This window comes from Lithobates pipiens, unplaced genomic scaffold (assembly GCF_037356315.1).
Source record: "Lithobates pipiens isolate NorthernLeopardFrog02 unplaced genomic scaffold, aLitPip1_a1.2 Scaffold_18, whole genome shotgun sequence".
NCBI classification, from domain to species: domain Eukaryota; kingdom Metazoa; phylum Chordata; class Amphibia; order Anura; family Ranidae; genus Lithobates; species Lithobates pipiens.
In genome coordinates, this window is record NW_027507758.1 from 353,669,838 (window position 1) to 353,693,537 (window position 23,700).

At 38.4% G+C, this 23,700-nt stretch overlaps 1 protein-coding gene across 31 annotated transcripts in view; it reads right to left on the reverse strand.

Annotated features, from left to right (window-relative positions):
• The window catches only part of LOC143988164 (IgGFc-binding protein-like), a 210,093-nt gene that overhangs the window by 145,088 nt on the left and 41,305 nt on the right, over positions 1-23,700 (reverse strand). For all 31 annotated transcript variants that reach the window (XM_077487525.1, XM_077487520.1, XM_077487524.1 and 28 more), the window contains exons 16-29: positions 20,581-20,625; positions 15,683-15,742; positions 15,361-15,420; positions 13,708-13,949; positions 13,339-13,622; positions 8,426-8,703; positions 6,942-7,540; positions 6,283-6,844; positions 5,844-6,043; positions 5,475-5,694; positions 1,301-1,441; positions 933-1,189; positions 693-777; positions 222-263 (exon numbers count right to left, since the gene is read on the reverse strand). In XM_077487525.1, coding sequence (XP_077343651.1) covers positions 222-263; positions 693-777; positions 933-1,189; positions 1,301-1,441; positions 5,475-5,694; positions 5,844-6,043; positions 6,283-6,844; positions 6,942-7,540; positions 8,426-8,703; positions 13,339-13,622; positions 13,708-13,949; positions 15,361-15,420; positions 15,683-15,742; positions 20,581-20,625 — 3,075 coding nt within the window. The remainder of the gene's footprint in view (positions 1-221; positions 264-692; positions 778-932; positions 1,190-1,300; positions 1,442-5,474; positions 5,695-5,843; positions 6,044-6,282; positions 6,845-6,941; positions 7,541-8,425; positions 8,704-13,338; positions 13,623-13,707; positions 13,950-15,360; positions 15,421-15,682; positions 15,743-20,580; positions 20,626-23,700) is intronic.

The window sequence follows — 23,700 nt, forward strand, 5'->3', positions numbered from 1 at the left end:
AAACAAATATATGTGCAATGATGATTTTACTTGGTGTGTAAAAATGGCCATACATTAGTAGATTTTCAAATTGACAATCGTAAGAAAATTTGCATGAAAATTCTCATCAGTACATTTAATGATATGCTGGACCACTGTCACTCTTATAAATTAGTTTATTCAAGAAAACAATTCCATCCTGCTCCTTAAAATTGTCTTTCCATTGTGGATGTCAGTTTTACCTGGTTTTGTGGTTACAGTGGTGGTGGTGGTAGTTGATGTCGCTAAAAAGACAAAAGCTCATTTTTATCAATGAAGTATTAGAATACACAAGCTAGACATCCTAAAGACATCTTTAAAGCCTAGCTCCAACCATGTTACACCCATATTTAGGTTGTATCATGTCACATGGGTGCAAGCTACCCCCCCCCCAAACCATCCCATTATCCAATTCCTAATAATGTAGAGATGTTGTTTTATCCTTGCAGCCACTGTCACTTTTGAAATCGATGCCGCTATATGGGGCTCCACTCACACAGCCACATTATTCATTCACAGAGATCTGGGAATAGAGAAATGAACTACAAGCCCCATCTTCCTTTGTGACAATCATTTAATCATATGGAACTGAGAAGTTCAGCCTTTATTACATATTATTTTAAGACTAGGAAAGAACCAAGAAAACATTCTTTCATGGATGGATCACAGCTTACCTGTACAATATCCTGGGTGAAAAGAAATATCATCTATAGCAACATCACTGCGGAAATCTTCACCTCTTACACCTTCAATGAAAATCTGTTGACAAAATTCATAGGGTTTTAGTTAATAATCAGGACGGGGCTCATATTATGCCAGTGCAAAGAACACATTGACTAAACACACACAAAGAGACCAAACCATTTTTAATATCTTTGATAAAATTAATTTGTTAAAAAAAATACATTGCATACCTGGATAATATCACTTTCAGGTAGGAAAACCTTCTCTAAATACCACCTGTCCCCACGATTTCCTTCTATAGTGGTGACATATTCCAAACCATCATCTCTTAGTACTGCCACTCTCAGCATCATGTATTGTGCTGCTCCATACATGTGATACCAAAACTGTAAGCAATGAGTTCCAGTGAAACAATTTGCAGGACTCTCCAATCTTGCAAGGTCTCCCTCTTTTGAATTCTGTCCATTAATGTATAGATAGTAGCCATCTGTTTAAATAAAAATATTAATGCTGAAGTAACTTTTTTTGTTATTAATCATTATTTTGGGAGTTTTATAAACTAATAAAAACAGGGAAAGTAAGTAAATAAATGACTTACATCCTGTTGTGTGGTCAAAGGATGGTCCAGTAAAAGCAGAAGGGGTTGAACCACTCCAGCGTATCCAGTCTATGTCATCACTCTTTGATTGTTTCCAGTTACACAAGTTTACATCAAAAGAACAATCTATACGGCATAAATCTGTTTTAGGAAACAAAGATAACATTTACATTTATATTGTGCATAATGTATAATGCATGTGCAAGCCTTAACCGCTTAAGGACCACCTCCTGCACATTTACATCAGCAGAATGGCACGGCTGGGCACAATCACGTACCTGTATGTGGCTCTTTAAGTGCCCAGCCATGGGTCGCGCGCGGCACCGACAGAGCGCTCGCGAACCGGTCCTGAGCTCCATGACCCAGTCCTGAGCTCCGTGACCGCAGGATCACCTCTGGTGTCCCATGATCGGGTCACAGAACTGAAGCACGAGGAGAGGTATGTGTAAACAAACCTCTCCTCGTGCTTCCTAGTGTGGCTGTCACCGATCGTCCCTTCCCTGTTATAAGGAAAGATGATCAGTGACATCACATGCCAAGCCACACCCCCAACAGTAAAAAAACACACACACGTCACACTTAACCCCTCCCCACCCCCTAGTGGTTAACTCATTCCCTGCCAGTGTCATCTACACAGGAATCAGTGCATTTAAATAACACTGATTGCTGTATAAATGACAATGGTCCCAAAAATGTCTCAAAAATGTCCGATGTGTCCTTCATAATGTAGCAGTCACAATATAAATTGCTGATCGCCACCATTACTAGTAAAAAAAATCTATATAAATGCAATTTTTTTAAACAAAAATATGTAGAAGAATACGTATCTGCCTAAACTGAGGGAAAAAAAAATTAAAAATAAAATTGTATATATTTTTGGGGGATATTTATGATAGCAAAAAGTTAAAAATATAGATTTTTTTTCAAAATTGTCGCTCTATTTTTGTTTATAGCGCAAAAAAAAAATGAAAAGAAAAACACAGAGGTGATCAAATACCACCAAAAGAAAGCTCTGTTTGTGGGAAAAAAGGACGCCAATTTTGTTTGGGAGCCACATCGCATGACTGCGCAATTGTCAGTTAAAGCGATGCAGTGCCGAATCGCAAAAAGGGGACGTGGTCCTTTGGCTGCAAATTGGTCTGGGGCTTAAGTGGTTAAAGTGGATGTCATTTTTTTATGGTATAATGTAGAGTATAAGATTTCCTATCATTTGAGCTCAGTCTTGCCGAAAAGAGTTAATCCAGCTCTAAACAATCATCTTTTATTGTTCAGTCAGATAAATCTTGACAAACAGAGAAAAACTTTGTCAAATCCCCCCCCCTTGCTGTGAGTGACAGGTGATTTACATATCTTGTACACTAGCCTAAGAGATATGCATTATTTTTTAATTCCCTCCCACTCCTTTCTTCTGCTGCTCTGCCAGAATTGGATGTTCCCCACCTCAGCATAATTGGGCACGCTGAAGTCATGTGGTTACTTTCCTGTATTTTCACTGGATGTTAGTGATCATAGCAGAAGTTCAGTGTAAGAAATGCACAGGACAATATGCATATTGACAAGGGGAGTGTAGAGGTGGGCGAAGAGTCTACCAACATCACGACTCCACCCACCGATCTCCAGACAACAGACCCACCCACAGAATCTACAGTTTTTCGGGTCTCATAGCAGACAGAGGGGAGACATTTGACAAGTAAGGATACATGCAGGAGGCATGTATATCCTTCTAGATAACCCCTATGGCAGTAGTTTAGAAAGGATGACATTGGGTTTACATCCACTTTAAAGCTGAATCCCAGGCAGATATCATTATCACCATTTAATACAGCTATGCTTTCCATAAATTGGCTAAGTATCTTCATTTGTTCTTGTATCAACTTAAGGCAATCTCCTATACAGCACCACCCATAATGATAGAGGAAGGAACAGCCATTCAACCGAGCACACGTCACTATATTCTAGAGCAGTGGTCATCAACCCTGTCCTCAGGGCCAACTAACAGTCCAGGTTTGCAAGATAACTGAAATATATCACAGCTGATATAATTTGCTGCTCAGTGATTGCAGTATTCTAGTCTGCATCTCCCCAAGGTAATATATAAAATCTGGCCTGTTAGTGGGTCCTGAGGACAGGGTTGATGACCACTATATTATAGAGACAATTTAGCCTGACACAGTAGACATGTTTACTGGAGGAATAAGCACAGAGGTGACCGAATTGGCTACTGATCCGTTATTGTCAGTATGCTGGGATACGGAGGTCACACTACTATATTTCATAGCTGTAACTGAGAAAGTTGTGTTACCCTCTTAGCTATACATTGTGCAGGAGTATATAAATAACAAAACTAAACTGCACAGGATTATAAATATTTACATACAGTATAAGTATTTAAACAGTATATATGGAGTAACATACACTTTATTTGCATCTATAAGACTGCTAAATAAAGCTGATATAGCTCCAATATTTCAAATCCTGATATACAGTATGTCTGTGATACCTTGCGTTATATTTAAAAAGTATCCAGCTCTCTTTGCATCGCTTCATTTGTTATGAAATACATGGTGATCAGGCCAGTCCCTTGCTTTCCTATTTCAAACTGATCACACTAGGCATGGAAGCACATCCATTGAAATGTGGTTAGTTTTTTTCTTTGCATTGTACTCGGGAGCACAGTCTGCATGTACTCCAGTGGTCAGACTAGTGCTAAACTGCCCTCAGGCACAGCTAACAGCTCACTCAAAACATCCATGTACTGCTCTTTCTCTGCATCCTGTTGATACATCCCCCTGGAGTCTCCACCCCGACCTCTCAAAGCATCTTATGCAGCTGAGAAAAAAAAGGTCATGTGATCACTTATTTATATACACACACACACACACACACACACACACACACACACACACACACACACATACACAAACATTTTGCCTTGCATTTCTATTTAAAAATAAATGGACTGTTTTAAAAGGTAAGGATTCACGTAAACTTAAAAGCGGATTTTCCCTGCATCTCAGCACCGCAAACCAAAAACACGATTTAATTCATTTTTAATATTCAAAGCAAACTCCTCATCCATCCATGTGCTTATTTTGTTGAGAAATCACTTAAAAAGAAAAAAACCCTAACATTTCTGGCCATGGGTATCTTGAGTAAGGCAAAATGATTTATGTAGCATTTACTTCCTGGAATCCATCTGCCCTTATCTCAAGAATGCATGCAGAAGTGTGTTCTTAGCTGGGAAAACCCCTTCCCTCCTAATGACTCCTGGAATGTATGACATCATTTGCTTAAGAAAGAAACCAGGAAGTAACTAAAGAGATGTGAAAAAAAGGTTTAAAAGGTTTAAAACAAGTAAATGTGATTTCCTATCTATTTACTAATGCTAGTAGCATGTGGATTAAAAATAATCAGTGTTGATTGGTAGAATGAAGACCCATTTTAACCAGTTACGCATGCCTTAAACATTTACATACCTTGGCATGGGGGGGGGGGGGGTACACTCTGCTCAGCTTCCGCCTCTGCAGCTCATTGGCTGCATTTACAGGGAAGCTGGAGTCATTATAATGGATTCCATTCCACTAGCACTGATCATTTGTAAAATTTTCTTGCTTTCCTATGTAATATAGATCTTTAAATAGTATAAAAGCCTTCAAAAATCTGATGTGTTTACTCTGCAGCCCTTCCTCACACTTCCTCAGATATATACTAGATCAATAGCACTTGGATTACACTATTGGTGTACACTTCACAGTTCTCTTCTTAAGGATGCTTTCACATTGGTGAGCTTTTAACCTCCCGCTAGCGGCCGAAGGAGGGGTTAAAAGCTCCATGTTCAGCACTTCCAAAGTGCTTATTAGGCACTTTGGAAAGCGCTGCCCATTCACTTCAATGGGCAGGACATTTTGGGAGTGCTGTATATTTTTTAACGCCCCACAAGCATACAGGCTTTCACATTCGGACGGCATGGGAGGAAGTTTTCAGGCATTATTTCTAGCGCTAAAATGCCTGAAAACTGCCTCAGTGTGAAAGAGGTATAAGTAACAGCTAAACTGATTAGTACCATTCTAACACCAGGGAATTTCAAAATGTCACACTGGTGCCTCTACTAATATCCTCAAACCTGCATCCTTTTTTTAATTCTTTAATCTTTTCCATATTACAAGTAATTTACCTGGCACAGTAGATGGAGGGTTAGTAGTGGTTGTGGTAGTGGTGGTGGTTGTTGTAGTAGTTGTGGTGGTGCTTGTCACTTTCGGTACACAGGTCTTAATTCCATTCTGGACTTGGCAAACTTCATTAGGTGGACAGGTCTGCTGCTTACAGTTCACTTGGTTGCTTCCCACACATGTGCAATGACTTTCACATTCCCCTTGCCAGAACGTCTCATCTTTCTGAAAATATGTGGATAAGTAAAACATTTTATAATCTGATCAATAAATACAAAGTAAAATGTTTAGCACATTGTAAATATGGCATCATTACATCACTATTTGCATGCTTGCTATGTTTTACAGGAAAAAAAGGAAAGTGAAAAACTGACCTGATAGTATTTGCCATCATAAAAGCATCCACATTCACTAACAGGAACACAAGTGTGTCCACTGAGCACAAATCCATTATTACATTCACAAGAATCAGTACAAGGCTTATTGCAGTTATTTGGAGCATTCTGGTCCAGGCATGTGGCTGGGCAAGCACTGGCACATGGATTGTAGTGACTGTTTCCAGGACATAGGATAGCTGAATATAAATAAAAAATATATATATCACTGAATAAAAACTGCAACATTATTTAGTTGTTCTTTGCATATTCATTTTTCTACAAAGATTCTATTAAAATATTTTTTTTTCAATGTATTAGCTATTGTACCCATTACTGTTGGCACCATAATTTTAAAATAATAAATACTATGCCATTACTTTAATATTGATAGAATAAATGTATTGCATAAGGAATTTTGCAAAGCCTTAAAACTTACGGCAGAAAGTAGAGTTTCTCCAGGAAATACTAACTCCTGCTCTTAGACAGGCATCAGCATAAGCTTCCAATGCTTTACATAAAATGCCATCCCCAAGTGCACACAGGTCAAATACACAGCTGTCAAAGAAGCGAGCTGGGTTGATTACTGGATGACAAGCCTTGAAAGGACCAACTTTACTGGTTAACAAACCACAGAACTTATCGCCTGAATAGAGTTCCTCTGTCTCTGGTGGACATGGTAGTGGAGGTGTAGGAACAATTGTGTTACATAATGGATCATCATCTTTAACCTGCCAGCTGTCTCCCAACTGATTTGAGTTCTGAGCCAACTGTCCATTGGGCATCAAATAGTCGTCCTGCCTAATGTTGTTTAAGTTGCCACACATTCCACAGGTTTGATTGAAATAAGAAGTGGGAACTTTAACATTCACTGTATGGTCATTGTCATAAGACACTGAGAGGTAGAAATCGGTCTCTAGAATGACATATCGACCACTTTGTTTAACAGTCAGAGATCCATTGACCAAGATGACTGGAAGATTTGTCCAGATGCCATCCACCTGATAAGAAATAATATTGGAGATTATTATATTGAAAGCCATTGAAGAAAAACTTGAAAACACAACTACATGAAAATCTATTTTCTCTGGAACTTACCAAAATCCGACTGCGCTCATTTTTAACAATAGTTATTTTATGATCATACACTTCCACCATAACTTTCTGCACCCAAGAGACACTTGGATTCCCACGGTGCTCATTCTTTGCTTCAATGTTAAAATATGGCAAATTGGTAAAATTGCTGCAAACCTTGGAGAGCGTGTAAGTGCATATTCCCATGAAGTGGTGTGTTTGCTTATCAAAGGTGTCATAATGAGGATCCCCATAGATTACACAGTTGCCAAATGTGAGATCATAGCAGCCAGGAACTCCATCCTTTATGCCACAGTATTTTCCAGGTGGACATGAAGCAGAATTGCACACTAAACTACCACCAGCAGAGGGACATCTGCATTTAGTGGAGCAGGTATCATCAGTCCAGAACTCCGAGCCTACAGGGTAATGTTTATCATCTTCCCAACATCCACATTGACTGCTTGGTACGCACGTCTTATCATAGAGAACATATCCCGGGTCACATACACACCCTTCTGTGCAGGGAAGATTGCAGTTTGATGGTGATCCTGGTTTGACACAAGAGGCTGGACAGGCTGTTCCACATTGCTCATAATGACTGTTTGATGGGCACTTCAGAGCTGTACACAAATAATAAATTGTCAACTGGAGAACATGACAAACTTTTCTACAAAAGTAATTAAACATGAGTCCGGCATATTTTTACAGAATATGGTGGCTAACACTTGTTTTCCTAGGCCATATACACATAAATAGGTTCTGGGTGTTTAGCACAGGACTGTTGTAACATATGAAAATGGATACATAAGTTCCATTTACCATCCACAATATAAAACAGCATTAGATTGATCTACAAATCACTGCTAACCTGTAAAATAAACTTTAGGATGGTGCCCAGTTCTGGGCACCAGTTCTCAGGAATGATGTACTGGAAATGGAGCGAGTACAGAGAAGGACAACAAATCTGATAAAGGGTCTGGAGGATATTAGTTATGAGGAAAGGTTGCGAGCACTGAACTTATTCTCTCTGGAGACGAGACGCTTGAGAGGGGATATGATTTCAATTTACAAATACTGTACTGGTAACCCCACAATAGGGATAAAACTTTTTTGCAAAAGAGAGTTTAACAAGACTTGTGGCCACTCATTAAAATTAGAAGAAAAGAGGTTTAACCTTAAACTACGTAGAGGGTTCTTTACTGTAAGAGCGGCAAGGATATGGAATTCCCTTCCACAGGTGGTGGTCTCAGCGAGGGGCATTAGATAAGCACCTGAACAACCACAACATACAGGGATATACAATGTAATACTGACATATAATCACACACATAGGTTGGACTTGATGGACTTGTGTCTTTTTTCAACCTCACCTACTATGTATCTATGTAACTCTGTAGGATGTCTTTTTGATACAACCAACATTATATCCCCTAAGAACAAATGATGTATCAGGTATCAGGGTCAAAAAGAACAGTTTATGTTTAGTAATATTCTTTTGTACTTACGGCAGAAAGACTCATTTCTCCAGGGACCTATTGCTACTCCGTGAGCCTGACAAGATTGTACATAGGACTGAAGACTGTCACACAAAGCACCCGGATCCAAATTCAGTTCACACAAGTCATAGACACAGTTATTGAAGTAGACAAATGGATCTATAACACCATGGCAATCTTTAAATGGTCCATCCTTATTGGTAATTATTCCACAAAAGCTGTTGCTGTTGATGACGTCCTTCTCATCATCTGTACAGCCTGGTGGATAAACCTCTCCTGGAGTGCATCTTCAAGATAGAATGATACAATTATTATGCGTAGCACATTTAAGTACTGCATTTCAAACTAATACTATTGCGGTATATATAAAACCATTTTGCATAAGCTATCCAATAGTTAATGTTCCACTTTATTCTAAGATGACATCCAGATTAAAGGATTAATACGAAGTGAAAAGTGACATCTGAGAAAGTAGTTTTTATTAAGTGTGCTAAATATATATTGGTGGGAGCAATTTTTAGGGGTGTTTCTTTTTTAAATGTTTTCAAAGCCCAACTGAACCTTTAACACTTTTGATGCAGAGCCATTTTTTGTGTTTTGTTTTTTTTTGCACACATGTCATGACAATTGCACAGAAATGCAACACTGTGCCCATATTACATTTTTATCATTTATTTATCACACAAATAGAGTGTTCTTTTGGTGGTAGTTAATTACTATTTTATTATTATTATTATTATTATTATGATTATTATTATTATTATTGATAGATAAATAAATGAACAATTTAAAAAAAAACATGTTTTCTTAGTTTCTGTTATACTATTTTGCAAATAAATAACATTTCTTTATAAATTTAGACCACAATGTATACTGATACATGTCTTTAGTGAAAATAACCCAAATCAATGCATATTTTTTAGTCTGTAGGAAAGTTATAGAGTCCACAAGCTATGGTATATACAGCTGTATATCGGAAAATGAATCGATTGATCTCGATGGCCTATCTCATGTCTTGAGGTCCAAAAATCCTAAATTAGGCCTTTTTTAGTACTTTTTAGTAAGTTTTTTGAAGTTGTATTTTTTTGTCACATGTAAAAAAAAATTAAGAATTTTTTTCACATCTTTATTTATTTTTACACATTGTCACCAGGTGCAGTATAGTGTCATCATAACTAGTGTTTCCGTTTTTTTTTAATATTAATTAATTAATTAATTAAATTGTTTTTCTTTTTTTTTTACAATTTTTTTTACATACTGTGTGATCAGAGCAATACAGTGTTACCATAGTAACACCGTACTACTCAGGAAAGGTGCCCAGGATTTTTTTTTTTACACACTGACTGCTTATATCAGTGGATTTCACTGATATAAGCAACCATTTTTTTTCTGAATGAGATGCATTCATTCAGTGTTTAATATTGTGATTAGTTGTGATTGTCCACAGCTAATCAAAGGGTACAGATGGGCTGTGATTGGTCCTGTCTGTACCATCTGATCACTGTGACCAATCACAGTGAGCAACACAAATGTGCACAGTGAATGACTTGAATGGAATCCATCCATTGTGCACAATTATCATGTGATCTGCTGTGATTGGTCACAGGGATCACATGGTACCGGCATCAAGCTGGTACATTGATCTGTCATTGGCTGTGTCCGTTGGACACAGTGGCTCACAGATTGTGTCATAGTGTGGCCCGTGATTTGGTTCAGGGAAGGATATCATTTGATGTCCACCCAGAATGAGATAGCTCCCACCCTGCTGTCATTTGTCTGTGGGCAAGGTAGGAAGCCACTAAAAAATAATTTTAGGCTTAAAGATAATGTAAAACATCATTTTAGAATTGTTTGTCACACAATATTAGCACAAGGATTTTTTAAGTACAAAATTTCAGTACAAATACACTAAAGTTAGATTGAGAGCACACAAAAGCAATATATTACCCATTTTTTTTCCAAATATAAAATAATGTATAAGGTTGTACCAAGTAAATACAGGCATACTCCACTTTTAAGTACACAATGCGGTTTATTCATTAAAACTGGAAAGTGCAAAATCCGGCTCTCTTCTGCATAGAAACCAATGAGCTTCCATGTTTTATTTCCAAAGCTTAATTGAACAAGCTGGGTTTAGAAGCTCATTGGTTTCTATGCAGAAGTGAGATGGATTTTGCACTTTCCAGCGTTGGTACATAAACCCTATTGTGTACTTAAAAGTAGGGTATGCCTGTAGATACTTAAACTGTGAACCTTTAAAGATGTGTGCACTCATGAAACATCAACAGACTGTGAAATTCTATATTTTCAATAGACAATGTATAACCCCCCTGGTGGTATTCCTGAGTCTGGTTCGGGGTGAAAATTCAGTACCATTAGCAGTAACCCTTAGCCAGACTTGGATCGCATTGCTGGATCCAGGATGAGTTTACTTACCTTATCCCCTGGATCCAGCGATGTCCCCCCCACAGTGTGAGTGGCTTGTCCTCTGCTCGATCTATCAAGGAGCCAAGCACCGTTCCCTGCGAGCGTTGCGACGCACAGGGACGGAGAACGGCGCCAAATTCAAAAAGTAAAATACACACATTACATACAGTATAATGTAATCTTACAGATTACATTGCTGTATGTAAATATTTCACATATCCTTTGTCCCTAGTGGTCTGTCTAGTGCCCTGCATGTAGTTTTATATATAAAAAACTGTTCTTTTTTGCCTGGAAACTGTAGATTGTCCATAGCAACCAAAACTGTCCCTTTACAGCAAAAGTGATTTTAGACCAGCTTGAAAATAGCGATAATAAATTAGAATCACTCGCAGAATTGAGCGATATCGATTTGTGGGGAGATCCATCATCAAATACTGAAAAGTAATGACAGCGACAATTCTGCAACTGAGCAAATTTCAGTGTTTTGGATTTGATTACATTATTGAATAATTTTCTTATTATTATTTGGTATAATTATTTATAGTTATTTATTATATTATGATTTATGATTTCATTTTTCAAACTTTATCATACCCGGGATGTCTACTGGACTCTGGTTTGGACAGATTTAAGTGAGTTATTCCTAAGAATTACAGGACCACAATATAAAACACCAAATTTCCATGCAAAATAATTGTACCTCTTTCAGCATCAAAAATCTGCAATAATCATACCGCCAGGTATGTATGATGATATATAACATGTGTAATACAATCAATGTTTCCATGCATAGGTGCCCACAATACACAAAGTTATGTGGGGGTGGAGCTCAAAATTATAACTTTTTTTTGTTGTTATCACATAGGGGACAAAAAGTCCCCTATGTGATACTTTTTTTGGTGTGACAGGTTATCTTTAATGAAACATCAAAAGTCTTTTAACGTAACATGTACCCAGCAGCAACTGTCATGCTGGGCCTGGGTCTGCACAGATCCTGATAAACATGGCAGGATGTGTGCATGGGGGAGCAAATGTTCCAGAGGTGTGTGTAAGCTTCTAATATGGTAGCTAACAGTTGGCTTATCAGATCCCATAGATCACATGTGCAATCCCCCCCCCCACTACTGATGATGTATCTGTTCTTGGACCTCTCCTATTTTCAATCCACACCTCCTCCCTGGGTCAGCTGATAGCCTCCCATGGCTTCCAATACCATCTCTACCCTGATGACATCTAAATACATTTCTCTACCCTAAGCTCACTCCCTGTCTCCTCCCATATCACAAATTTACTATCAGATCTATCAGTCTGGATGTCACGCCACTTCCTCAAACTCAATCTATCCAAAACTGAACTTATAATTTTTCCTCCACCATATTCCCCTTCCCCTGATCTCTCTGTCAAAATAAATGGCACAACTATAAGCCCATCCCCACATGCAAAGGTTCTAGGTGTAGTCCTGGACTCTGAACTCTCCTTTAAGCACCACGTCCAATCACTGTCCAAATCCTGCCATCTCAACCTCCACAACATCTCCAAATTATGCCCCTTTCTAACCAATGACACAACAAAGCTCTTAATTCACTCGCTGGTCATCTCTCGCCTTGACTACTGTAACTCCTTTCTCATTGGCTTACCTCTACATAGTCTATCACCTCTTCAATCCATCATGAATGCTGCTGCCGAACTCATCCACCTTACCAATCGTTCTGTGTCTGCTACGCCTCTCTGTCAATCCCTCCACTGGCTTCCGCTTGGCCAAAGAATCAAATTCAAAATACAAACAACTACTTACAAAGCCATCCACAATTTATCCCCCAGCTACATCACTAGCTTAGTCTCTAAATACCAACCTACTCGTTCTCTTCATTCTTCTCAAGAACTGCTCTTTAGCTCTCTCGTCACCTCCTCCCATGCCTGCCTCCAGGACTTTTCCAAAGCCTCTCCAATCCTATGGAATGCCTTACCCCAATCTGTCCGCTTATCTCCTACTCTACTATCTTTTAGAGGATCCCTGAAAACCTTTCTCCTCAGAGAAGCCTAACCTACCCACACCTAACAACTATATTTTCATTTTCTCCATCAGCTCACCTCCTACAGTTATTACCTTTTGTTTCCACATAACCCTCAGTTCTAGATTGTAAGCTCTAATGAGCAGGGCCTTCTGTATTCAAGCTGTAGTTGTTGTTTTTTTTGGTTTTGTTTTGTTTTTAAACAAACTGTGGTACTTTGCACACCTTTGTTATATTTGCCTGGAATATATTTAGCTAGTTTAAACTGAAGGTTCAATTGGGCTTTGAATTCTAATGAAAAATATGCAACTAAAAGTATTTTTTGTTTTAATCATTGTTTTTGTGTGTCTCTTCATGGATAATCCTGTCTTATATTTAAGATATATCTAATATTACAACTGTTACTAAAGTGGCTGTCAAATCCTAAATACATTGAAATTATTACCTTTTTATAACCAAATAAAATGTATTTATATGACCTACCTTGTGTCATTGTCCACCTGCCAACTGTTACCGAGACTGTTAGAATTTGACTCTAATTCCCCATCTGGGTTTAGGAAGTCATCAGTCTTGTTTCCATTGAAATTTCCACAGATTCCACATACTTTGTTGGCATATTCTCCTGGAATATTCACCACCACTCTATGGTTTCCATCAAACCTCACACTTACTCCAAATGCTGTTGTAACCACAACATCATGTCCACTAACAAAGATGTTAACATCAGGATGTAGGGTAGTGGGTAAGAGTACAACTTTTCCATCCACCTGTGTGCACACAATTATGACATTATTTGTTGACAACAAGAATCAGTGCAATGTGCACACATATATTTATATATGTTAGACTGACCTTCACATTTCGGTTCTTCTCTAGTGTGATTCTGTAACCATGTACATCGATGTTGACATACTTGACATAGGACACCTTGGTGTTACCTCCCCTGTGCTCATTGGCTGCTTCTACATTGAATTCTGCCAGGTGTCCATCAACTTCACAGAGTTTAGATAATGTGTATGTGCAAGTGCCCATAAAGTGGTGCACCTGATTGTCAAAGGTGTAGTAATGAGGATCTCCATTAACCTCACAGGATCCTGGAAATACATTAGGGGAAGCAACATGAGTCTAAAACCCCCAACAACTTTTTTTTTGCACCAAAAATAAAGAACTATAATAGAAGCAGACTGTTTACTTTAGATTGTAAATAGAAACAGGTCTAAATATGTAAAATTGTTTGTATTTTGTTTACTTGTTACCATAGTTGCTAATAGATAATAGCTTTAAAGTAAAACTATAGGCAAAAATGATTTCTAGATTTTGATTTGCCAATTAGATTAATTTCCCTGATCACCAATATCATCAGGAATGAAAGTGAGGGTAAGTCTGTATTTTTGAGTTGACAATAATGGGGACACAATCAAAAATATCTCCTCACTTCCTGTTGAGGAGTTAATAATACAATCTTCCTAACAAATGGTAAAAAAAACAACACAACAGCAATTTGTGTTATAAGTGCTATGTGTGCCCCTATTGGAACAAGAAGAATTTCAAGTAGCACCCTAATAATGAGAAATAATTGATTGCCAGGACACTTAAAAGAAAAATAGCATTGACATCTAAAACTAGATTTATGTTATTTTTATTATTGAAGAAGATTACAGTATTGAAGGTTTCCTTTCTTAATGTTCATTTGGCACTTGTTGGAGTAAAGCCTGAGTTTTATTTAAATGAACCTGACAGGACATTTATCTGAATATCCAACTTATGAAGCTCAAAAAATGAATCCCTCACTTAAGGGGTTATTTACGAAAGGAAAATTCATTTTGCACTACTTCAAGTGCAAACTACAAGGGCAAAGTGTACTTGAAATTGCACTGAAAGTGCACTTGGAAGTGCAGTCGCTGTGGCTCTGAGGGGGACATGCCAGGAAAATAAAAAACAGCATTTTAGCTTGCACATGATTGGATGATAAAATCAGCAGATCTTCCCCTCATTTCAGATCTATCCCTCAGATTTACAGTGACTGCACTCCCAAGTTGTTTTTGGTTCTGTATTACTTTGCTGTGACATGTACAGTGTGATCCTAATCTTCTAATAAAGGCACGAGAAATTTCATTTGGAGTGCAGCTGTCCAGAATTTTCTACTGACCTTGATTTGCTATATGCATTAGCCGGCACCTGGGGCTTTTCATTTCCTGGAGGAAAAACCTTATTGTTTCAGCAGACCTACCTGGAGTGGTGGTAACCCCCATGTTTAGCTACACTTTGAAAATGAAATCTAGAAACTGACTGACTGACATGAATAGATGTTTCAGATTCCTTATTGTTTGCTCCAAAAGTGCAGCTGTATATTAAAGGTTTCTAGATAAAATTATTATTATTATACTGTATTATATATAGACTGCTCTGCATTCGTGTTTTTAATGCCCTAAGGAACATAAACCTTGGAAAACACATGCACAATTGACAAAGAAAAATAAACTCTATAATAGTAAACTGGTTTACCTGGTGCTGGAGTGCCTGGTCTTCTTGTGGTTGTTGTAGAAGTGGTTGTTGAGGAAACGCCTGTAAAACAGATTACAAATAAAGCCTATGTTAACATTTTATTAATTTCTGAAATTTTAAATAACAGGTAAAAAATATAGCGTCACAGGCATGTGTTTCAGAAAAACACCTCCAAACTAAATTTGTTTTATTTTGCGGACCCTACAGCTCATATGCAGTAAACCTAGAACTACTTGATTTTCCTTTTTTGAGAAATTTGAGGTGACATAAAAAAAAAAACAATAAAGGTTTAAAATAATTCCACAATAGCAAACTGGTTTACCTGGCGCTGGAGTGTTTGGTTTTGCTGTGGTTGTTGTAGAAGTGGTTGATGAGGAAACGCCTGTAAAAGAGATTACAAATAAAGCGTGTGTTAGTATTTTATTCATTTCTGAAATTTCAAATAGATAAAGAACAATTGCAGCACAGATACATGTTTCAAAAAAAAAAATCCAAACCAGATTTGTTTAATTATTGGGACCCTAAATCCCATATAATCCTGAAACTGCTTGATTTTTATTTTTTGAGAAATTTGAGGTGACATAAAACTAGAAGACAATACAGGATTAAAAAATTTATTATAGAAAGACAAGATAGGTTCTAAACTTGCAGCCAAATTATCCCCGAGGCCTTGTCCTTCGGCGTTCCCGAAAATTAGAGATCAGGACGGAATTCTAACACAGAATCCCCTCCGCATCATGTCATCCTTTCATAAATTTTACTCCTCCCTATATAAAGATGATGAGGATAATCCACAACCCTCCGTGGATCAATTCTTGGATACTGTCTCCCTCCCAAAATTGTCACCAGACCATGCAAACCTACTAGAGGGCCCAATTTCGGTCACTGAAGTACTAGAGGTGATCAAACATCTTAAAAGTAATTCTGCCCCAGGTCCTGATGGCTTCTCGGTGGGATATTATAAAAAATTTGCCCCGGTCCTTGCCCCCTTTTTGGTCGATTTCTTCAACTCCATCCGGTCCGGCTCTCCCTTGGATAAAGCCCTGAACTTAGCCTATGTTTCTGTCATTCCTAAACCTGGCAAGGACGCATCCTTGGTGCAAAATTTTCGCCCAATTTCGCATATCAACAATGACCTAAAAATCTTAACTAAGGTGCTTTCTAATAGGATCGCATCATTTATTTCACGATATATTCATAAGGATCAGGTGGGCTTTATCCCGGGGAGACAAGGTCCAGACCAAATCAGGCGAGCAGTGGATATAATTTCTATTCTTAACTCACATTGGGATGGCGGAACCCCACAGGACGGCTTTTTGTTGTCCATTGACTTGCAAAAGGCTTTTGATACGCTGACGTGGCCCTTTCTGTTTCGAGTCCTAGAGAAATGGGGCTTTGGCCCCCTTTTTCTGGGGACTCTCAAAGCCTTGTACTCTACCCCAAGCGCACAAGTCCGTCTACAAGGCTGTTACTCAGAGACGTTCGACATCAAAAAAGGCACCAGACAGGGGTGCCCACTTTCACCCCTGCTGTTCGCCATTGCTATAGAGACTCTAGCTATTGCCATTAGAACTCACCCTGACATTAAAGGAGTCTGTTGTGTTCCGCAAGAACACAAATGTGCTTTATTCGCGGATGATCTCCTCCTCTTTTTAATTTCCCCACTGATCTCCACACCTAATGTTTTTGCCCTCTTGGAAGCATTTGGACTAGCCTCGGGTCTAAAAATGAATGCATCAAAATCCCTAGCACTCAATGTCTCAGTTCCCCTGCCTATAGTAAATACACTACAGAATCATTTCCCTTTTACATGGTGTCTCGATTCCTTACCTTATCTGGGCATCTACCTAACATCTAATATGAACACTCTCTACTCGGCCAACTATCCTTCCGCCCTTGCAAAATTATCTGCAGATTTACTAACCTGGTCCCATCTCGGTCTCTCCTGGCTAGGTCGTATCTTTGCGGTCAAGATGACCCTCCTTCCCCGTATCCTGTATCTGTTTAGATCCCTTCCTCTCCCCGTAAAGAAAGCCCAACTCCAACCACTTCAATCTAAAATTCTCCAATTCATCTGGGGTTCCAAGGGTTGCAGAGGATCAAAACAATTATTGTATAGACTCAAAAAGCAGGGAGGCTTAGCGCTACCTAACATTTGGTGGTATTACCAAGCAGCACAATTAACCCAGATCTCTATGGTTTATTCCCGGGGCCCCAAACCTGATTGGGTTGCGATTGAAAGACTGGCTGCCCCCCATTACACCATTGACTATCTCATCTGGGCTCCGCCTAGAAGCCGACCCCCTATCATGTCCCCCACCCTCTCCCATTCGCTAGCCCTATGTGATCGATTACATAAAAACCCTGCATTGATCTCCAAATTAAGGCCGTTAACGCATGTTTTTCACAATCCAGACTTCCCGCCGGGTATGAATATCCTGGCCTTTAGTTGGTGGCTCAACAAAGGACTACTCAGGATTGGCAATTTTTTTAACGCTTCAGGCCCTATCTCACTTTCTTTCTGCCTGAAAAAACTCGAGATGCCCCTAACCGAACAATTTAGATTCTCCCAACTAATCCATTTCTTACACTCCAAATGGCCCGATAGACCAAATCCTCCTACTATCACGACATACGAGTCATGGTGTTCAGACATAGCGAGTCAAAGGGGAGGGATCTCTACGATTTATACAGCTCTAGCTTCTGTTACGGCCAAACCTACCTATGCATTGGCCTGGGAAAATGATCTCAATATTTCATGGGATAGTGACCTATGGTACTCCTGTTTCCAAAGATCTTTCACTGGGATCCTCAACGTGTCCCTGATTGAAGCTAGCCTTAAACTTGTCACTAGGTGGTACAGGGTTCCTGCCCAACTGGCACAGATCTTTCCGGAGGCGTCTCCTCTTTGTTTCCGTGGCTGCGGACATATAGGTTCATTGCTCCACACCTGGTGGACTTGCCCACATATCAGGGGCCTTTGGAACAGAGTATTTGCCCTAATTCGCAAGCTGATATCGCTTCCGGTTCCCCAAAATCCGGAAGTGGCATTGCTTAACCGCAAAGTGGACAAAGCCAATAAATCATCTCAGAAACTTATATTTTTTATCCTTTTAGGCACCAAAATCACAATAGCAGCCCACTGGAAACAACATACAGTCCCATTCGGGGCAGTTAAACGAAAGATCTCCTGGATTATGGCGCAAGAGAAGTTGGTCAGTCGTATGCAGGATAAGGCCTCCTTCTTTGAGAAAGTGTGGGAACCCTGGGCCACATTCCACAAAATCCCCCTAGTTCCAGGGTTATAACTTGTATTTTTATAACTTGAATTATCCTTTTGCTTGGACACCCTGGTAGACCCCCCCCCACCCCCCCTTGATCCCCCTTCACCTTCCTCCTTCCCCCTCTCCTACACCCCCCTTTTTTTTTGGATTGATCTAGGACGAGCTTGGAGCGGACTGATCCCATTCTCTCCATGATACGTGCTCAGTTGCCTGTTCTATTTTCCCACCTGATAGTTTATAAGGCCTTACATTCCCTCATAGATGGTACAGGGTGTAAAGGTTACTATAGTTATTGTTGGTTATAGTTGTTGTGCACAGACTGCGCCCGGGGCAGCTCTGGCTTCCCGGGCTTGCTTAAGGTACTCAGTCTTCCGTGCTACTAGTTTATTAATAATTAGTCCTTCATTATGTTTTAACTAGTCCAGTCTCTGTTGGCCTATCCAGGTCGGGGCGGGGTGGGGGGGTCTCCTACCACAGCAAGTACCCTTTTCGGGGTGGTGGGGGACCCTCTGTCACTCTTCCCTAGACCGCTCGCAATAGGGTGTAGGTGTGAGATGCACCCCTAATAACATCACCGAGCAGTGACGACTTCTTATTTAAGTTACCGCTAACGGGCCATCTTTCCTGGATAGCTGAGTCCCGTGCCCATTAGATTCCCTCAAAGTTTTTCTTGTTAGGGCGATTTGGTCTCCTAATGTGTCTACATAGATCCTGACCGAAGCTTAATACATGTTTTATTCTGTTAGCTTTGGATCTTGCAGTGTGTATTACCGATTTTTACCAATAACATGTGCCTTTTTCGTAATGGTCATTGTCATTTAACAACCATCTACTGTAATATTGCTTGATGATGTAAGGCTGACATGTCATGTCTTGTTGTTCTTTCGGTTTGCATAAAATCAATAAAAATATTGAAACTAAAAAAATGTATTATTTCTAGGCACTAGTTAGTGGTTTGTATACAGGTAGCTACAGGCATACCCCACTTTTAAGTACACAATGGGGTTTATTTACTAAAGCTGGCTCCCTTCTGCATAGAAACCAATTTGTTTCCAGGTTTTATTACCAAAGCTTAATTGAACAAGTTGGGGTTAGAAGCTGATTGGTTTCTATGCAGAAGTGAGCCTGATTTTGCACTTTCCAGCTTTAGTAAATAAACCCCATTGTGTACTTAAAAGTGGGGTATGCCTGTATAACTTTTGGCTGTGATTTTCTACACAAAATAATGATACTACTTGGTGTGTAAAGAATGACCTGTCATATAAGGCATTACCTGCTTTAGATAAAAGAACAAGTTAATGTGGTGGTAATAGTCCATAAATGGACCATAAGTAAACAAACAACTGTCAGGCACATAACTATATACTGTATATAACTGTGTATAAAAATATGTTCATACAGCAGCATGTGAACATACAGCATGCAATGGTTACATGTGTGATCTGTTTTATCTGTCAATAGATTTGAAATTCTGTCCAACAACTTTTGGAGCTCAAAAATTATGTGTAAAATGTGTGCTTTATGAGACTGTAGAGTAGATAGTGCTGCAGATAAACAGGTTCAACTTATGTAGGAGGAATTGTTTAATCTCTGTTTATCAACCGAGACTAGGCACTTAAGGATTTACATAGATCCACTTAAAGCTTTGAAAATGAAAGCTAGAAAAAGATTAGTTGCCATGCATAGCTGCTCCAGATTAAGGATACTCCAGTCTTATTATTCCCCCCCTTTATGTTAGTTCCAAATGACCAGGTTTATATGAAAGGGTTCCAGATAAAAATATTAATTATATGAAAGTATATATGGTTCTTTTGTTCATGTTTTCAATATCTTAATGAATGTAAGGCATTGGAAAACATACTATGCAACATATGGTGAGACACACTCAACACAATTGACAGAGCAAAATGAATTCCACATTAGCAAACTGGTTTACCTGGCACTGGAGTGCCTGGTCTTGCTGTGGTTGTTGAGGAAATGCCTGTAAAAGAGATTACAAATAAAGCCTGTGTTAATATTTTATTAATTTATTAAATTTCAAACAACAGGTAAAGAAAAATTGCAGCACGGACACGTTTTATTAGAAAACAACATAAAAGTGATGTGCTGCTTTGTCCCTTTTTTAAAAGAGATTACTTCAAACCAAAAGACACTAAACGATTAAAAAATGATTTGTTTCTATCCACCAGTTAATGGCTTGTATACAGATAGATATAACATATGAACTGTGAATTTCTATATAAGATAATATTACTACAGGATGTGTAAAGAATGACCTGTCATATTAGGTATGACCTGCTTCAGACTATAGTATGACTGGTATATGGTAATGGTAGTTAACTGAACAACTGTCAGGCACATAAGTATATACAGTATATAAATATGTTCATTACATCAGACTTTTAGGTACACAATGGGGTTTATTTACTAAAGCTGGAAAGTGCAACATCAGGCTCACTTCTGCATAGAAATCAATGAGCTTCCAGGTTTTATTACCAAAGCTTATTTGAACAAGCTGGAGTTAAAAGCTCATTGGTTTTTATGCAGAAGTGAGCCTGATTTTTCACTTTCCAGCTTTAGTAAATAAACCCCATTGTGTACTTAAAAGTGAGGTATGCCTGTGTGCAATTGCAAGTGCAATGGAAACACATGTGAACTGTTTCATCTGTTAAGAGATTTCAAATTTTGTTCAACTACTTCTGTTATTTGCATAGCTCTACCACACTGTACTGAAAAACAGAGAGCAATACTATTCTGGGTTTCAAGTTCACAGCTTTGCCCATGATAGTGTGATGCTTCTCTGGATAATATCAGTGAATGGCCAGGAAAGTGTGAATGAATTTTGTATGCAAAGTGACTAAATTAGAGATGTATGCAAGACATTTTTCTGCCTCCTTAGCAGCAGAGACCTGACAACCTAATGTCTTTTAAAGGGCTGAATATCTGCACTCAGTGAAGCTGCAAAGAAAATATGAATGCATCCTTGCCCAGCTCTCCAGGAGATTGACATTCCACTGTGAGATGAATTGCTAATTGACAGGAAGGTGGCCTGACCAAATCCTGTAGCTGCTGACATTTTTTTAAATCAAATTCTACGTATAGATTTTTTTCTTCACAAGTACAGAATAACATAGAGACACATTGTCACACAGAAAGAATAAGAGAACTAAATATATTATATATATATACTATATATATATATACTATATATATATATATATATATATATATATATATATATATATATATATATATATATATACCCTGTTTCCCCGAAAATAAGACCTAGTTAAAGTCCTTGTAGGTCTTATTTTCAGGGTAGGGCTTATTTTCGAGGAAACAGGGTAGGGCTTATTTGGGGGGTATGGCTTATATTGCAGCCATCACCGACAATCACGATAGGTCTTATTTTTATTTTGTTTTGTTTATTTATTTTTTTTGTTCTTTTTTTCTTGCTATTTGTTAAAAAAAAAAAAATATATATATATATATATATACATACACACATATGTACATAATATATATATATTATTATTATTTTTTTTATTAACAAATAGCAAGAAAAAAAGAACAAAAAAAAAAACAATAAACAAAACAAAGCAAAAAAAAAGACAAAAGTATAGCACTAAGCCTGCAAGTTACTGTTAAATACATATATTAATGTAGCTGCTGACTTTTAATAAAAGGATACTTACCTATCCAGGGATCCAGCACTGTCCTCACCCAAACTAGCTCTCTACTAGCCTTTAGGTTCCCGGAACCAGCATCCAAACTGTGGGCAGTCGGCTATGCTACTTTCAGCTTCACAACCAGCTGCACTTGTGCAAGCCAGGTTGCTGTTTGTGAATGATCCCACAATCTTCTGGGACCTGTGACCTGTCTCAGAAGACTGCAGGGCAAGAGGGGGAAAAGAGATTGTCAAAGTGTTACAACTAGGTATCCGCCCCCCCCCCCCCCCCCCTCCCAAAAAATAAAAAAATAAAATGACATGCCAAATGTGTCAGGGGAGGAGGGAAGGAGGACTTAAAGCGTAATTTCCCTTTTTTAGTGGAGTTCTGCTTTAAGTTTAATTATTCTCTTTGATTTGCATTATATTATTTTATCTGTGACTTTATAGTTGAAATTGCTAAATGTAGTTTTTACTGTTATTATTTAACAGCTTAAAATAAACAAATGCAAATGTTACTTTTATTGCATTAAGTCTGATCATTGGAAGACAAATGATAATGAAGGTTAAATCCAGGATTATAGGTAAGAATAATCATCATTCCAGTATACAAGCCTATAACAGATACAAAGGAAATACAATTTCTTCCATCCATAGTACATTCCTTTCTCTGCAGCTAATAATACTAGTTTTCACCTGGAAATGCATATCATACTAATTATTATTATGTACTATACTGTAGAACGACAGGGTTTAGTGCATTCTCTGATATAAATTGTGATTGGTTGAGTCACTTAAGTGTTAAAACTGACTTGGAAGCATTTTACCTGTGCTAGTGGTTGTTGTAATATCTCTTAATTAGGGATGAGCTTCGAGTTCGAGTCGAACTCATGTTCTACTCGAACATTGCCTGTTCGCCTGTTCAGCGAACAGTGAACAATTTGGGCTGTTCGCAGCAAATTCGAAAAGCCGGAACACCCTATACAAGTCTATGGGAGAAATCTAAAGTGCTAATTTTAAAGGGTAATATGCAGGTTACTGTCCTAAAAAGTGTTAGGGGACCCGGGTCCTGCCCCAGGGGACATGGATCAATGCAAAAAAAAGTTTTAAAAACTGCCGTTTTTTCAGGAGCAGTGATTTTAATAATGATTAAAGTGAAACAATAAAAGTGTAATATTCCTTTAAATTTCGTAGCTGGGGGGTATCTATAGTATGCCTGTGAAGGGGCGCATGTTTCTGGTGCTTAGAACTGTCCCTGCACAAAGTGTCATTTGTGCAGGAAAAAAAGTCTTTTAAAATCACTTGCGGCTAAATTGTCGGGTCTCCGTAATACAGAGAACACTCAATGAGTTTTCTCTGTATTAGCCGACAATTCATTCATTCATTGAT